Below are 16,706 nucleotides of genomic sequence, written 5' to 3'. Positions count from 1 at the left end.
CTAGTAAGTGTCTCAACCCCCAAACCAACCCGTCTGGTCTTGATCTAGGACAGTGGTGGAATAAGGTCCCTAGAGGCAGTACCTTGTGAAATTGTGCTGCAGGCTGGGGCCCCAGGCCGGGAGGTGGGGGGTGGGGGAGTACAGGGAGGTCAGGGAAGGAGACTCATGCTTCATTTAGAGAAACTCTACAGACCTGTGAGGACTATGGTGAGAGCAGAGATGGGAAGGCAGGCACTGGTTCAGGTGGCAGCTGGCTGGAAGACAGGAACGGTACAGTACCCAACTAAACCAAGCACGTCTGCCCCCAAGGCAGGTTCACCGGACCAAGAAGGCTTCTTCAACCTGCTGAGCCACGTGCAGGGCGATCGGATGGAGGAGCAGCGCTGTTCCTTGCAGGCTGGTCCAGACCAGACCCCAGAAAGCCGTGAGCTGGGCATGATGCAGGGTTGGGGTGGGGGTGGGTGCTGCCTGAGAAACATGCAGGCAGGCATGCAGGGGTTCTGGGGTCTTGTGGATCTTGGGACTCAAGGTGGAGAGTACCATGTGAGCTCCTTTGGAGTCTATATTCATGACCACCTGTCTCTGCTCCAAGCAGAGGGTGGCCCTGCTCCTGAGATGGACAATCTCATGGATATGCTGGCTGACACCCAGGGCCGCCGCATGGATGACCAGCGTGTAACCATCAATTCCCTACCTGGCTTTCAACCTATTGGTCCCAAGGTAGGTGATGTCTAGATAACCTGTGGAGTGTAGCAGTATACCCCTCTAGATCTATGCCCCATCTCCAGCCAGGATAGGACGGGACCCGATCTCTAACTCTGGAAAAGGAAAGTGCAGATGGGTGTCAGAGGGGCTTAGGATCATGCAGGACTCACGCTGGTGTCAGAACTATGGCTGGAAGTTACGGTTCCTGCCCAACATCTGCATATCTGGGAGAGGCCACAGGGAGAAAAGTTTTCCTATGATGACACTCCTTGGAGGAGGGCATATGAGCTCACACACCTGTGTATTAATGAAGAGCATGGGTTCTGTTTGGGGACATTTTCTTTGTTTTTGAGATAGGGTTTCATGTAGTTTGGTTGGCCTCAAACCCATAGCCAACGATGACTTTTAAACTTATTATTTTTCTACATGTACCTCCTTGGTGCTGGGATTGCAGGTATGAGCCACCAGGAGTGGTCTGTGTGGTTAGGGATGGAATTCAGAGCTTGGATACATTCTGTCAGCTGAGCTACATCCCAGGCCTGTGTCTGTGCACGCTAGCACACATGTTACAGGGCCATGTTGGGGATGGAATTCAGAGCTTTGACACATTCTCTGTCAGCTGAACTACACCCCAGCCCTGTGTCTGTGCACACTAGCATACATGTTACAGGTCCATGTGCACACACGCAGGTGGAGGTCAAAAGTCAAGTCCAGCAGTTCCTCAGCTGCCATCACCTTGTTATTTGAGAGAGGACCTTTCGCTGCCCTGGAACTCACCAAGTAGACTAGGCTCCCTGGCTAGGCAGCCCTAGGGATCCTCCTGACTTTCCTCAAGCACCGAGATTACAAGTGCATAAGACCACATCTGGCTTTTCACCTCAGAGCTGGGGATTAAACTCGGGTCTTCAAGTGCACACAGCAAGGATTTTAATGAACGAGTCATCTTGTCGGCTCATTTATTTGTTTTCGAGACAAGGTTGTAAGCCTGGAACTTTCTATGCAGACCAGGATGGCTTTGGACTTGAGATAATTCTCCTGCCTATGCTTCTTGAGTGCTAGGATTACAGGTGTAAACCAATAGCCCAAGTTCTGATCAAGACCCCACGGAGAGCTGACCATCTCATACCAAATACCACACTGATCGGCAGATGAAGCACACAAAGGAAATGTTGTTTGGAGGCACCTCTGGCTTGCTCTTTCCTTGGTCCCCTCTGTCTGACCCCTCTTCATCTGCAGGATGGAATGCAGAAACGACCTGGGACCCTCAGCCCTCAACCCCTGCTCACCCCTCAGGACCCTGCTGCACTCAGCTTCCGCAGGAACAGCAGCCCCCAACCCCAGACACAAGCTCCTTGAGAGTTCTAGCCACCCTGGGCCCCCCACCGGCCCCTGAAAACAACAATAAAATGCTTGGCACTAGTAATAAAGAACTGAGTGTGTGTTATTTCTGGGTGGAGGACTTGAAGGTCTCAGGAGCTCTGCTGAGCAGCTTGAAGGAGTCTCTCTTCCCTCTGCTTCCGGATCTTCTGTTTGAACTCTTCTAGCTCCTGGCGCTGTGATGAGGAAGGGTGTGATGGGTAAGGAGGAGAGCACACACCTCAGGCCTGACTCACTCCCACCAGCCTCCTTTAGCTTTAGTATCCATCCTGGGACCCCATGCCAATCACAACCACCATACCAGTGAGTTCAGCTCCACCCTTCAGGGAGAAGGTACTATATGAAACCATTTGTGTCCTCCCACTCCTTAAGACAGGGTCTTCTCACGTATCACAGGCTAGCCTTGAGCTCACTATGCAGCCCAAAATATCCAGAATTCCCGATCCTCCTGCATCCGTCTCCTCAACGCTGGAATGCTGAAATGACAGCCCTCTCCGCTTCCTCTCTCCAGCCCTATGTAGCCCAAGCTGGCTTCAATCTGTTAATCCTCCTACCTCTGCTTCCAAGAGGTCACAGGTGTATACCATCACGAACAGTAAGAAACTTGTACGGAAACAAGGTCTCCAGCCCAGGATAGCCTGGACTCCTGTTTGTTTTTCTGTTTCCAATTTCCTATCTATGGGTGAGGGTGAAATTTTCATTCCAAGCCCATCCAGGGTAAGGTGACACAACCCCTTGGAGGAAGAACAGGTTACTTACCTGACCCTCCTTCTCTCGTGGCCACAGCTCCCTCTGTGGAACAAAGTCAACAGGTGAGAACACAAGCCAGGAGAATCCAGAGTCCCACATTCAGAGCAGGGTTGACTCATGGGAGGCAGGCAATGGTCCCCAGCAACAAGTTAGTGCTTCATACCCTGCTTTCCCCATCCGCAGGAATGATCCTGAAAACTCTCCTGATACCCACCTTGCGCTGGACAACATAGTCTTCAAACCAGTCTGCCTGATTAGAGATCCAGAACATAACCACGGGGAAAGTGAGGTAGAGTGACATCTGCAAAAGCAAGGGAGGATGGGCAGAGCCCAGAACTGTCACCACCCCAGCACAGGGGGATTGAAGAAGAGCCCAGAAGACAGATCTATCCTCCTACACAGGCCAGGAGCCCCGCCTCACGGCCTTCGTAGTAGTCCTGTCCAAGTCTCACTCTCAAACACACACACACACGCACACACGCACGCACGCACGCACGCACGCAAACTTACACAAAGGCGCGCTTTGGGGGTTCTAGAGCTCCCACTACAAAGACATATCCTTGAGACCGTATTTTATCTCCCAACCTGATCCCCGTAGCATTTCAAATAGAGGGGCCTCATTTTTTTTTCAATTATACTCCCCTACATTTAGGAGTCCGCCTATCTGAGATCCATTAGGAACCCAGAGCTTCCCTTCTGGAAATTCCGTCCTGGATCGGAAGCCTCCCTTCACCCCTGTATGAGACGCTTCCTCAGACTAAACCCAGACTCTCCAATCTAAGCCCCACATCTATAGCTCCTTCCGCAGCGGTTCCAATACAAATCTCAGATACTTTCTCCGCGGAACTCCCCGCTCTGCACTTCGCTCACGTCCAAAAGCTATTCTCAAATTCTGAAAGACCCCTGGTCCAGACGTCCAACCCACTCCTGAGCTCACTGACCCGAAACACCTCCAGCTTCACCCCCATCTCTCCTCTCCGGTTCTACGAAGCCACTTCCGCCCAAAGGCGACGCTCCAGCAATGCAAAATCTCATTGGTGCATCTCAAGACCAGACACTGAAGCGGAGTGGCCAATAACCCGGCATCGGTGGCGTCATCTTCCAGCGCCCTTGTCCGCTTCCGGTCACAGCCTTGACGATACAGAATTCAACCGAGCGGGCCCTGCAGTCCGTGAGGCGCAGCCAATAGAGAACGAGTCTGGTCGGAGAGGGCGGGCCTTCTGTGCGTGACGCCACCAGAGCGCGACTCTCGTTTGTACCTGGAGAGCCAGGAAGATGGTGGTGATGGCGCGAGTTCCGCGTCCCGAGCGGCCGGATCTTGTTTTTGTAAGTCTGCGGCGACACCAAGGGTGGTCCGCGAGGGAAGATCCGAAGCTAGGTTCCTTCTAGGATCGGAATCTGGCTCTCGGGGGGTTTAGGCCCAGACTGTGCATGCCCAATCCGTGGGGACCCTGACGAGCCAGAGGCGACATGTCAAAACACTGATCAGGCGGGAAATAAAGAACCAGCTCCTCCATGGCCTGAGTGAGGAGCTGCTGTTGAGGTTAAGGTTTTGATGTCTGGGGCCGGGAGAAGTGAGGTCGAGCGGGGAATGGAATAGCAGGGAAACGGCATGGATTTTGATAGGCTTAGTGACCAGGTTAGAGTTCTGGCTTCCGGATAACACCTTGACTTCTGGGGCTACAAGAACCTGGGAGTATGAAGAAAAGACAGTGATGCGGACGGCCCCGGGGATCCTAAAAAGGTGAAAATTTGGTGCCTGAAATAGAGGCCCCATATTTCAACCGCGTTCACAGTGTTCTGTGTTTAGGGCCATTAACGTGCCTGTGTGTTTTTGAGTTACTGGGGTTTAACCAAGGGTCTCGTGCATGCTAAGCAAGCACTGTACAATTGAGCTATGTCCCCCCACACAATGTACCCCACCTCCTGAGATAAAGCTTGCGGTTTCTGGGGTAGAGTTGAGCTAAAGTACAGGTTAATGGGATCCTGAAGGGCCAGAAGTTTGATGGACTAGGTGGCTTAAGTAAAGATTTAGTCACCGGGGCTGAGGAGCTGGCTCAGTTGGTAAAGTGCTTGCTGTACAAGCCTAGGACCTCAGTTCAGACCCCTGGCACCTACATAAAATGCTAGTGAGAGACCCTGTCTCAAAAACAAGGTGGAGAGCAACTGAGGAGGACCTCTGGCTTCTGCACCAGCTCCCACATATATGCATACGTGAATGTATACACACACAGGAAAAAAATTGTTTTTGTTTTATTTGAGATAGGATCTCACTGTGTATGTAGCCCTGGCTGGCCTGGAACTTACTATAGACCAGCCTGCCCTCAATCTCATAGAGATCCACCTGTATCTGCCTCCTGAGAGGAGGCTGGAAGAAAAAAGATAAATTTAAAACTTTAAAATTTTGGGCCAGGTGTGGTAGCACACACCTTTGATCCCAGCATTTAGGAGGCAGAGGCAGGTAGGTCTCTGTGAGTTTGAGGTCAGTGTGGTCTACATAGTGAGTTCCAGGACAGCCAGAGCAAATAGTGAGACCCTGTCTCAGGAAAAAAAAAAAATTTAAATTTCATTATCTGAGTTTGACATGAAGATAGGTCTGGTGGTGACAGTATGAGTGTGGGGGATCAAAAGCCTGATGTCTGGGAAGAAGTGTGTTGTGAGTAGATACAACCTGCTCTCCATGGAGGCCTGGCGCCTAGACCTGTGCCCTGGTGTTATGAGAGTCTAGAGATTATGAGGAAAGCATGGGAGAGGATTATGGATGGTGAAAATGTACAAAACTCACTGTGTGTATGAAATTGTCAAAGAATTTTTTAGAGTGGGGATTGGGACCAGGGAGTGGGCAGTGGTATTTCCTGGCCACTGCTGATAATCTGTGCAGGGGTCTCATTAACAGCTGAGAAGTCTGCATGGGCAGTTGAAATCTAAGGCCCAGGGGTCTGAACTGGCACTCTGGCACAATGGTTCTTAACCTTGCTCATGCTGCGACCCTTTAATACTCTTCCTCATGTGATGACCCCCAACCATAAAGTCATTTTTGTTGCTACTTCATAACTGTAGTTTTGCTACTGTTATGAATCACAGTGTAAATATCTGTGCTTTCTGATGGTCTTAGATGATGCCTGTGAAAGGGTTCTTCGTCCCTCAAAGGGGTCGCAACCCACAGGCTGAGAACAACTGCTCTAGCATCTGAGTGACTGATAATCTAGTTTTGACAGAGGAAGAAACCATGCCTGGGACTTTGCTGTGTTGTGTTTGTTTGCTTGTTAAAAAAATATGTTTTTACTATCGTGTTTGTGTGTGTCCTTGTTTGAGTATGTGTGTGTAAATCAGGTGTCCACAGAGGCCAGAGGATGGAGTTACAGGTGCTTATGAGCTGCTGGACATTGAGTGCAGGGAACATGAGGACTGAGTTCGAGTCCTCTGCAAGAGCAGTTTGTTTTTAGGTATGGTGTGTGTGTGTGGTGTGGGAGTGTGTATGTGTGAATATGTATTGGCCAGAAATAGACATCAGCTGTGTTCCTCAGTTGCTCTCCGTCTTACTTTTTTTTTTTTTCTTTTTTCGAGACAGGGTTTCTCTGTAGCTTTGGAGCCTGTCCTGGACTAGCTCTGTAGCCCAGGCTGGCCTCGAACTCACAGAGATCCGCCTGCCTCTGCCTCCTGAGTGCTGGGAATCCAGGCGTGCGCCACCACCGCCTGGCCTGTCTTACTTTTTAAGAGAAAGTCTTCTCACTGAACCTGAAGCTCACTGGCCAGCTAGAGGCTGGCCAATGAGCTCTAGGATCTGCCTGTGTATGCTTGCCCAGCCTTGGGATTATAGATGCACACTGCCACTACATGGGTGTTGGGGATCTGAACTCAGGTAGTCATGCTCGTGCATACTGACTGGGCCATCTTTCCACTCTCTTTTGGTTTTGTTGTTGTTGTTGTTGTTTATTTTAGCATGTGCAAGAGGTAAGTCCTGTGGTGTGCCACTGTGTGCATGTGGAAAGCAGAGGACAACTGAAGGAATTGAGTTCTCTCCTACCGTGTGGGTTGAACTCAGGTCCTCAGGCTTGGTGGCAGGTGCCTCCACCCACTGGGCTTCTCACCAACCTCGAATTTGTTTTATTCTTCGAGGCCTTTTGCCTCTGAAGTGATGGGAGTGCAGGCTTGCACCACTGCCTTTGGCCGGGCATGGACTTTTAGTAGAAGCCTAGAGTTAGGGGCTAAGCCCCAGTATGGGGTGTGACTCCACTGTGTCTAAGGCCTCTTTTCTCCCATTCTCTGGCCCTGGCAGGAGGAAGAGGACCTTCCCTATGAGGAAGAAATCATGCGGAACCAGTTCTCCGTCAAATGCTGGCTCCGCTACATCGAGTTCAAACAGGGGGCCCCAAAACCCCGGCTCAATCAGTTGTATGAGCGGGCGCTCAAGCTGCTTCCCTGCAGGTGCAAATGGCCCTCCCTGTGCTACCCTGCTCACCAGCCCCTACCCCTCCACATACAGTCACATCACAAGTGATAATGCGTCCCAGGTGACCCCTTTATATTCCCTTACTGAAGTAGCCCCTGATGGGCCATGCCTTCCCTCCTGTCCCAGTCTTACCCTTCCTTGAGCTCTCTTACCCCTCCTCAGTCCCTTTTTTCACCACAGTTGCCTCTAAAGCAAAGAAAGGGTTCTGGGGTTCCAAAGCCCATCATATCTGTCTTTCCTGCTCTCTAGCTACAAACTCTGGTACCGCTATCTGAAGGCACGCCGGGCACAGGTGAAGCATCGCTGTGTGACTGATCCTGCCTATGAAGATGTCAATAACTGCCATGAGAGGGCCTTTGTGTTCATGCACAAGGTGGGGAGCCGGAGAGGGGGGATGCAGTGTGTTCATGCACAAGGTGGGGAGCCGGAGAGGGAATGCAGTGTGTTCATGCACAAGGTGGGGAGCTGGAGAGGGGTGTGCAGTGTGTTCATGCGCAAGGTGGGGAGCCGGAGAGGGGGGATGCAGTGTGTTCATGCGCAAGGTGGGGAGCCGGAGAGGGGGGATGCAGTGTGTTCATGCGCAAGGTGGGGAGCTGGAGAGGGGGGGATGCAGTGTGTTCATGCGCAAGGTGGGGAGCCGGAGAGGGGGGATGCAGTGTGTTCATGTGCAAGGTGGGGAGCCGGAGAGGGGGGATGCAGTGTGTTCATGCACAAGGTGGGGTGCTGGAGAGGGGTGTGCAGTGGGAACTATTTCCCAAGGGAGATGTGAACAGACGTCTGCCCTTATAGTACTCCAACAAAAGGATGGGTCCACTAGAATGTTCCGCCAGCTCAAGGAACTAAGTTTGTTGGGCTGACTTACAGAGCCTGAGTGAGGGGTGATGAGACCTATTGCCTCCCTGTTGCCCTTATGTTCTAGATAGGATGGTAAGCAAGCATGGAGCCTGTGGCTCAGACAGACCTAGCCCGTCACTCTCCATTATTTCCAGATGCCACGTCTGTGGCTAGACTACTGCCAGTTCCTCATGGACCAGGGACGAGTCACACACACCCGCCGCACCTTTGATCGGGCTCTCCGGGCACTGCCCATCACGCAGCACTCTCGCATCTGGCCCCTGTATCTTCGCTTCCTGCGCTCCCACCCACTGCCTGAGACTGCGGTGAGAGGCTACCGTCGCTTCCTCAAGGTAAGCATTATTGAATAGCCCAGTTCCCAGGTCAGCTTCCAAACCTTGTCTCATTGGGATAAGGGCCCTCATGCAACAGATACAGTTTATTTGTGATTTCTTTCTGCATGCGTGCGTACTTGCATACTTGCAAGGCAAATGCTTTGTACACTGATCCTTCTCCCCACCCGCTGTGGTTTATTATCTTTAGTTTTTAAGTAGTTAGCTTTTAGCTTGTACCTGCTCCACAGCAGGTATAGCGATGAGAGCTAGAGACAGCATGCATAAGGCAGTCACCACCAGCTGCACAGGACTTTCAGTAGACATATGGGTGAACCAGCTATGTGAAACAGAGGAAAACCACAGCCGTGGTAAGAGGCGGGATAAGACACATATGCAGTGGGCATCATGGCAGGCGGAGCATTTGTGCTCAGCTTGTGATATCTGTTACAGTAAATCCCTTAGCATGGGACTGCTTGGGTGCAGCTTGTGACAGAAGCAGGTCCTTTCCTGACCATCAGCGTCTAAGTTGGACTGCTCAGAACTGAAGTTGGACAGGGTTGGGGGCGGGGGAAGCTGTAGAGGCTAAAGGAAAAGGCCAAGGCTGGACCGCTTAGGGCTGAAGGCCCAGGCTAGATTACTGTCTCAGTTCCTCTTCCTATGGCTGTGACAAAACACCCTGAAACAATCTGAAGGAACAGGGTTTGTTTGGGCTCACAGTTCAGGGGTACATAGAAGAGAAGCTAGTCACATCACATCCAAGATCAGAAAACAGCTACGTATGCACACTTGTGTGCTGCTCACTCTGCACATCATACAGGATCCTGCCCAGGAAATGACCCCGTCCATAAGTAGCATGAGTGTTCTCGTATAAATGAACGTAGTCCAGATAATCTCTCACACACATGCTGTAACTACAGGCCCATCTGAGGTGATTCTAGAGTCTGCCAGGTTGATAGTTAACACTGACCATCACAAGTACTGTAGCCAAGCTAGACTCATGGTATTAAGACTGACCCAGAGGAGCCAAGACCAGACCAGTAAAGTCCGAGGCTGGACTGTTGAGCTCAGGCTGGACCACCAGAGAGCTGAGGCTGGCTTAGTTGGGCTGGCTGTTTGCTAAGAAACTGGTAAAAGTGGGGTGGGAAGCCTAGAGCCACTTAGTCGGGAGTGAAATGTCATCTGCTGCAGCCCCACTCACCAGTGGGGTGGGTGTTCTCCAGCTCAGTCCTGAGAGTGCCGAGGAGTACATCGAGTACCTCAAATCCAGCGACCGGCTGGACGAGGCTGCACAGCGCCTGGCCACCGTGGTCAATGATGAGCGCTTTGTGTCCAAGGCGGGCAAGTCCAACTACCAGGTAGGTCTCCTGGAGGGGAGGCTGGGTGAGACGTGTCCTCCCTCCTGGACCAAGACTGAGATGTTCCCCCGACACCCTGTGTCCTGCAGCTGTGGCACGAGCTGTGCGACCTTATCTCCCAGAACCCGGACAAGGTACAGTCCCTCAATGTAGATGCCATAATCCGTGGTGGGCTCACCCGCTTCACCGACCAGCTGGGCAAGCTGTGGTGCTCCCTGGCTGACTACTACATCCGCAGTGGCCACTTCGAGAAGGTATGTGGGTACCTAGGCCTGAGCTGTGGGTCTCTGGAGGTCACTCCAAGTGCATAGGCAGGAAAACAACCACAGACATGATATGTGTGACACATCACACACACACACACACACACACACACACACACACACACACACACACTTGCCATCCCAGCAGTGAGGGTGGGTGCAGCAGCCTGCAGACAGGGCAGGCTGACTCAGGGTCTGCTTCTCTCACCTCCTGACTGTTTGAAAGCTTGTTTGGAGGAGTGCAGCCACTTACATACCCTGACTGAAGCCCAGGCTTCTCTATTCTGGGAAGATTGTCCTTTTGACATAGTGACATGGCATGCGGCTTTGGGAGGGACATACATGGGGCAGTGAGGAAGGAAAGGACACCTCCCTAGCCAGCCTAATCAACTGAATCAACTCTAGCATTCAATGGGGTGACAGCTGTCACAGCCAGGCTTCCCTCACAGATGTCCCTGTTTGCAAAATGGGGATGATAGCTGCACTTCACCTGTAAGGAACTGTGCCATAGCACAGGCCAAGTGCTGACCAGGCGCCCGATGGGAAAAAAATGCCCCTCAGGTTGACTATGGCTGCTCCTACCTCCTTGCTTTCCAGTGGCATGCTGGGAACAGAGGGTTTGGTGGGACTCAGAGGGTCTCCAGAGGACTAGCTGGGGCTACTGTGCTCTCAAGAAATTAGGGGGGAGGCCTAGAGTGGGTGATGTCAGGGGTTAGGATTTGCGGGGGTGGGGGGTGGGGTGCTGGGCAAGGCAGGAGGCTCCAGGCAAGACAGTTGCAAAGCTCACAGAGCCCCTTCCCCTAGTGCTTGCATGAGGACATGGGGTGGGGAGATGGGACTGTGCATGTAGGTCTGGAAGAACGTGAGCTCGTAGAGGGGTCAGGCAAGCCTTGGAGGAGAGTGGGAGCCTCCACAGACAGTCTGTGTTGTGTGACTTTTCCTAGCGAGACATGAACAAATAAATGTCTCTTCTCCACAGATAGGGTACCTGGTGATTTCTTTCTTTATTTTACAAATGTGTGCACATAGCAAACCAGTGAATTTATTGGGCTTCCTTACAGGAACATGGGTGAGGGGTTAATTACAGGAACATGGATGACTCAAAGTAGTTGCATCACTGAAAACCCACCTTAGTTTGGGTGACAATTCACAAAAGCTGTATCCTTGGACCTTCCTGCATGACTTGGAGACAGCCTGGGCCTTGGGGGCTGGTTGGAGACTCTCCCCTGCCTAGCAGTTGTTACTGCTTCTATAACTTGGGGAGGGGTCTTGTGAATCTTGCAAGTTTCATTTACTTTTCAAGCCTTAGGAGCCTGCTTCTTCCTGCAGAAGGGAATGTTGCAATTAGGAAGAAATAGCTTTACAGCAAGCTGAGCTCAGGGTTCTGTGGAAGCGGAAGTGCCACTGCTCACCTATTCTTTTTGGGGGTTTGGGGGGAGGGACAGGGTTTCTCTGTGTAGCTCTGGAACTCACTCTGTAGACCAGGCTGGCCTCCACTCACAGAGATCCGCCTGCCTTTGCCTCTGCTGGGATTAAAGGTGTGCGCCACCACCGCCCAGCCTCACGTGTTCTTACAGGCTCTATTGAGGTGTCTCACTTGAGTCTTGAGATGGTGCTGCACAGGGGACTGCCCAGCTTACAGAGGAGGCCCTGCAGCTCCAGACTGTTAAGCAGTGCAGGGCAGGAATGGGCCAGCAGGACTCCTTTCTGTTCTCAGCACTGATCAGGCCATGGTTGCTATGAGTGGGTCCTTATGGGTGGGCTCTCGTGCCTTGCCTACAGACTTTTCCTCACGCCATGTCTGAACCCCCAGGCTCGGGACGTGTATGAGGAAGCTGTCCGCACCGTGATGACTGTGCGGGACTTCACCCAGGTGTTCGACAGCTACGCCCAGTTTGAGGAGAGCATGATCGCGGCAAAGATGGAGACTGCCTCTGAACTGGGGCGCGAGGAGGAGGGTGCGATGTGGGACAGTGGGCTAGGGAGGAGAGGGTTAAATTCGTAGCCATTGTGGTGGAACAGAGGCTGGCAAGGAGAAAGGCTGGGTGGACACTGGGGCCAGGGTGTCCTGGAATAGCCATAATTGATTACAAGCATGGCGGGCGGGAGGGTTGGGGCTAGGTGCAGGGTGGTCAGCCCAGCTCTTCAGGGTCTACAGCACTGGGCTGGGAGGAGAGAAGCTTAGAGACAGAGGCCTGTGCTGTCACCTCCAACCTCCCCAGCTTCATGAACATGTTTGGCTCCCAGATGATGTGGACCTGGAGTTGCGCCTGGCCCGCTTCGAGCAGCTCATTAGCCGGCGGCCCCTACTCCTTAACAGCGTCCTGCTGCGCCAGAACCCACACCATGTCCACGAGTGGCACAAGCGTGTGGCCCTGCATCAGGGCCGCCCCCGGGAGGTACATGATGGTCCCTAGACCCATCTTGCCCTGCCCCTTAGAGCCCAACCCTGCCCTCACCTGTCTGACCCTCCTGTTCCAGATTATCAACACATACACAGAGGCTGTGCAGACAGTGGACCCCTTCAAGGCCACAGGCAAGCCCCACACACTGTGGGTTGCATTTGCCAAGTTTTATGAAGATAATGGACAGCTGGATGATGTGAGTTACATTTATGCATGCATCTACATACAGGTCTTTTCACCATGGGACTTGGGGGTGGCCACGTGGCAGGGCCTCAATCAGTCTCTGCCCATCACCATAGGCCCGTGTCATCCTAGAGAAGGCCACCAAGGTGAACTTCAAGCAAGTGGATGATCTGGCAAGCGTGTGGTGCCAGTGTGGGGAGTTGGAGCTCCGGCATGAGAATTATGATGAGGCCTTGAAGCTGCTGCGGGTAAGGATGTGAGGACCAGCCAGGGATGTGTAGTGGGGCCCAGGACAGCCTCTCAGTGTCTCCTTGCCTCTGCCGCTATCTCTCCACAGAAAGCCACAGCGTTGCCTGCCCGCCGGGCTGAGTACTTTGATGGTTCGGAGCCCGTGCAGAACCGTGTATACAAGTCGCTGAAGGTGTGGTCCATGCTTGCCGACTTGGAGGAAAGTCTGGGCACCTTCCAGGTCAGCTGCCCTGGGCACAGATGAGGCAGAGCTTGTTCCCAGCCCCAGAGCGGAGCATCCCCTGACCTGTCTGTCCCCACAGTCAACCAAGGCCGTGTATGACCGGATCCTGGACCTGCGCATAGCCACACCGCAGATCGTCATCAACTACGCCATGTTCCTGGAGGAGCACAAGTACTTCGAGGAGAGCTTCAAGGTGAGGCATGCCCTAAGGCTGCATGTCAAGGGCAAGGCGCAGTAAGGCGGCTCCTCTGTTGTCTGCAGATGTCCACTGTCTGTGTCCTCTCGCTGTCAGTGTTTGTACATCTGTGTTTAGACACATCGGGACCGTGGGGTGGTGGCTTGTATTAGTTATTCTTACTGTTGTTGGGACAAACCGTCGGACAAAGGCAAGCTAAGGGAGGAAGAGTTTATTCTGGCTCACGGTCAGGCTCTATTCCATCATGGCAGGCCAGACATGGCAACAGAAAGATCCTGTGGCTATCCACGGTGCACCTGCAGTCAGGGAGCAGAAAGGGATGAATACTGGTGATTGGCTCAGTTTCTCCTTTGTATGTAGTCTGGGATCGCAGCCCATGGGATGGTACCCCCCACACACATTTAGGATGGGTTTTCCTGCCTCTGTCAACATGAGTTAGGTAATCCTTTAGGTTATTCTAGACTCGTGTTACGCTGACAGCAGTAACTGTCATGGGGCCATTTTTATTCCTTTTGGCAGAGCTATGTATGGAACCCAGGACTTTGGGCATTCGAAGTGGGGGCTCTTAGCACCGAGCAACATCTCAGTCTTTGATCTCTCGTAAAGCCACCAGTCATGACTGGTTAGGCCTACCCTAACAATATCACTCTAAGTCTTTTTCCTCATTTCCAAATAAAATGCTTGCATGGTAAAGGACTGGACACCAGGGCCTCAGCATGTGAATGGTATGGGATATGAGCACTTTCCCCATAGCCAGTGCTTGGGTGAAATAGAACAAATGTGGGAACCATGTGTGCAGCACCGTTGGCCACTGTTCAAGTGACAGGGTGTGGGTGGGTACATGGCTGTGTGTGTGTCTGGTGGCCCGTCCTTCTGCCTAGGAATGTGAACCCTTTCCCAGGACACTGGCTGCCTGTGTCTGTAGAGGTTAGGAGCTACCTCATCCATGAAGTACCACACTGTTAGAAAGTCCCTGTTGTGCCCATACCTTAGGTCCCTATAATTGGTGGAGGGAGACAGGTTGACATACTTAAATGTGCTATGATGGAGGGTAGGCAAGGAAGAGGTCCTGGGCAGGCTTGTGGGAGACATGAGCCAAGGGCATCTGGATACTAATACCTCCGTGGCTTCCTTGGAAACAGGCATATGAGCGTGGTATCTCACTGTTCAAGTGGCCCAACGTGTCAGACATCTGGAGCACCTACCTGACCAAATTCATTGCCCGCTATGGGGGCCGCAAGCTGGAGCGCGCACGGGACCTCTTCGAGCAGGCACTAGATGGCTGCCCACCCAAATATGCCAAGAGTGAGAAGTCTGTGGGCTGTCACAGGACATTGGGATGGGTGGTGTGGGCTGAGCTGTAGACTGCTAACTGGACCCTTCCATCCTATACAGCCCTGTACCTGCTTTACGCACAGCTGGAGGAGGAGTGGGGCCTTGCCCGTCATGCTATGGCTGTGTATGATCGCGCTACCCGGGCAGTGGAGCCAGCCCAGCAGTATGACATGTTTAACATCTACATCAAGCGGGCTGCTGAGATCTATGGTGTCACTCACACTCGTGGCATCTACCAGAAGGCCATTGAGGTACCCACCACTAGTGACCTGGTGTGGGGTTGAGATTCGGGCAAACAGAAGGATCCCAGGAAGCCTGCCTGTGTAGAGGGTGGAAGAAGGCCTTCCTGAGGCCAGATACTGACCCCCTTCCCTCACGCCTGCTCTCCCTGACCACATGGTACCAGGTGCTGTCCGATGAGCATGCCCGTGAGATGTGCCTGCGGTTTGCAGACATGGAGTGCAAGCTTGGTGAAATCGACCGAGCCCGAGCTATCTACAGCTTCTGCTCCCAGATCTGTGATCCCAGGGTAGGGCTGGGCCTGGGTTCGGGAAGGTAAGGGTGAGCAGTGGGAATCTGTCCCAAGCACCTAGCTCACCCGCATACCTGCACCCCACCACAGACAACTGGGGCATTCTGGCAAACATGGAAGGACTTTGAGGTTCGGCACGGCAATGAGGACACCATCAGGGAGATGCTGAGGATACGTCGGAGTGTGCAGGCCACATACAATACTCAGGTCAACTTCATGGCTTCACAGATGCTCAAGGTGTCAGGCAGTGCCACAGGCACCGGTGAGCTGCTGGAACTTCCTTTGCCTTCCCATGACCAAGCCATATGGGGCAATGTCCTCCCCATCCCAGAGCACTCACTACCCTGCCTAGGTCTCCTGGGTCTGGCCGCATCTGGAGTCAGTGCTGGGAACCTCCATCCTGGGCTGGTCTGATGTGCCTTGGGGAGGGCCTGAGGTCTGCCCTGACCTTCCCTCCCTCCCCGCCCTGCACCCCAGTGTCTGACCTGGCTCCGGGGCAGAGCGGCATGGATGACATGAAGTTGCTGGAGCAGCGAGCAGAGCAGCTCGCGGCTGAGGCTGAGCGGGACCAGCCTGCAAGGGCCCAGAGCAAGATCTTCTTTGTGAGGTGAGGGCAGGAGGGGCGTGGGCCAGCCCTTAGGGAAGGGGTGTTCCAGGGAGGCTGCGGGGGAGGCATCCACTGAGACCACCTTCCCTCACCAACGCTAGGAGCGATGCATCCAGGGAGGAGCTAGCAGAGCTAGCTCAGCAGGCCAACCCCGAGGAGATCCAGCTGGGCGAGGACGAGGACGAGGACGAGATGGACCTGGAGCCTAATGGTCAGTGGCCTGCCCAGGGCGGGGTTAAGGGCAGAGGTAGGCCACTCTCCACCCCCACCCCCAGGAGTAACCACCTTGACCCGTAACCACTTCCCACAGAAGTCCGACTGGAGCAGCAGAGCGTGCCAGCTGCTGTGTTCGGGAGCCTAAAGGAAGACTGACATCCTCCACGCTTTTTTCCCCCGTGGTCCCTCCCCCTAACCACCCCTGTAATACAGCCCCTCTTTGTACATCACTGTCTCAGCCTCCTTCCTGCTGCCCAGGTGCCTCAGGGCATGCTACCTTAGAGCTGCCTGGTCCTGAGCCCTGATTGGCTGGGACGGGAGGTGGGGCGGTGGCAGGTGGACAGTCTGCCCTCACCCTGTAGAGCCAGTTCTGGACGCTGCAGGGCCAGTTCCCCTGCCCCACCCCAGGCTTCTTGTCAGGCTTGCCCAGTCAGAAGCCTGCTTGAGCCTCAAGCTGGGGGGCAGCCGGCCCCTGTGTGGGTGTCACAGCTCTGCGACTTCACAGACCCATGAGCGAGCCCCATGTAGTCAGCAGGCCCTGGAAACCTAGTAAGGCACTTGAATCACTGGCTTGAGGCCAGGAGCAGGCCTTGTGCACAGGCCACATCCTGGTGGAGGGTGGAGGCCTACTGCTTAAGTTCTAGGAAGCCATTAGTGGCCTCTAAACCATTAAGGGGCTTTTGGCATC

At 53.4% G+C, this 16,706-nt stretch overlaps 3 protein-coding genes across 4 annotated transcripts; 2 read left to right on the top strand and 1 right to left on the bottom strand.

Annotated features, from left to right (window-relative positions):
• The first annotated feature begins 203 nt into the window (after nucleotides 1-203).
• Pcp2 (Purkinje cell protein 2) lies at nucleotides 204-2,061 on the top strand. The gene is made up of 3 exons (XM_052754660.1): nucleotides 204-424; nucleotides 596-720; nucleotides 1,942-2,061. The coding sequence occupies exons 1-3, from the start codon at nucleotides 205-207 to the stop codon at nucleotides 2,059-2,061; spliced, it is 465 nt and encodes a 154-aa protein (XP_052610620.1). The 5' UTR covers nucleotide 204.
• On the bottom strand, nucleotides 1,645-3,900 carry LOC128120531 (protein PET100 homolog, mitochondrial). The gene is made up of 4 exons (XM_052754659.1): nucleotides 3,774-3,900; nucleotides 3,047-3,133; nucleotides 2,842-2,874; nucleotides 1,645-2,258 (listed from the first exon to the last, which is right to left on the bottom strand). The coding sequence occupies exons 1-4, from the start codon at nucleotides 3,798-3,800 to the stop codon at nucleotides 2,175-2,177; spliced, it is 231 nt and encodes a 76-aa protein (XP_052610619.1). The 5' UTR covers nucleotides 3,801-3,900; the 3' UTR covers nucleotides 1,645-2,174.
• A 141-nt stretch (nucleotides 3,901-4,041) lies between these two features.
• On the top strand, nucleotides 4,042-16,245 carry Xab2 (XPA binding protein 2). 2 transcript variants are annotated; one of them, XM_052754656.1, is made up of 19 exons: nucleotides 4,042-4,158; nucleotides 7,112-7,260; nucleotides 7,535-7,658; nucleotides 8,275-8,472; nucleotides 9,675-9,809; nucleotides 9,899-10,063; nucleotides 11,886-12,030; nucleotides 12,320-12,471; nucleotides 12,554-12,673; nucleotides 12,777-12,908; nucleotides 12,998-13,129; nucleotides 13,212-13,325; nucleotides 14,471-14,633; nucleotides 14,724-14,914; nucleotides 15,070-15,192; nucleotides 15,286-15,457; nucleotides 15,673-15,802; nucleotides 15,904-16,013; nucleotides 16,113-16,245. In XM_052754656.1, the coding sequence occupies exons 1-19, from the start codon at nucleotides 4,108-4,110 to the stop codon at nucleotides 16,172-16,174; spliced, it is 2,568 nt and encodes an 855-aa protein (XP_052610616.1). In that variant the 5' UTR covers nucleotides 4,042-4,107; the 3' UTR covers nucleotides 16,175-16,245. The 2 variants fall into 2 exon arrangements, with proteins under 2 accessions (XP_052610616.1, XP_052610617.1); XM_052754657.1 differs by lacking the exon at nucleotides 4,042-4,158 and adding an exon at nucleotides 4,240-4,576.
• Nucleotides 16,246-16,706: the final 461 nt, after the last annotated feature.

Source organism: Peromyscus californicus, unplaced genomic scaffold, assembly GCF_007827085.1.
Source record: "Peromyscus californicus insignis strain IS unplaced genomic scaffold, ASM782708v3 Scaffold_2__1_contigs__length_46816999, whole genome shotgun sequence".
NCBI classification, from domain to species: domain Eukaryota; kingdom Metazoa; phylum Chordata; class Mammalia; order Rodentia; family Cricetidae; genus Peromyscus; species Peromyscus californicus.
Note: the sequence above shows the minus strand (reverse complement) of the source record. Positions and strands in the feature narration are given on the sequence as shown.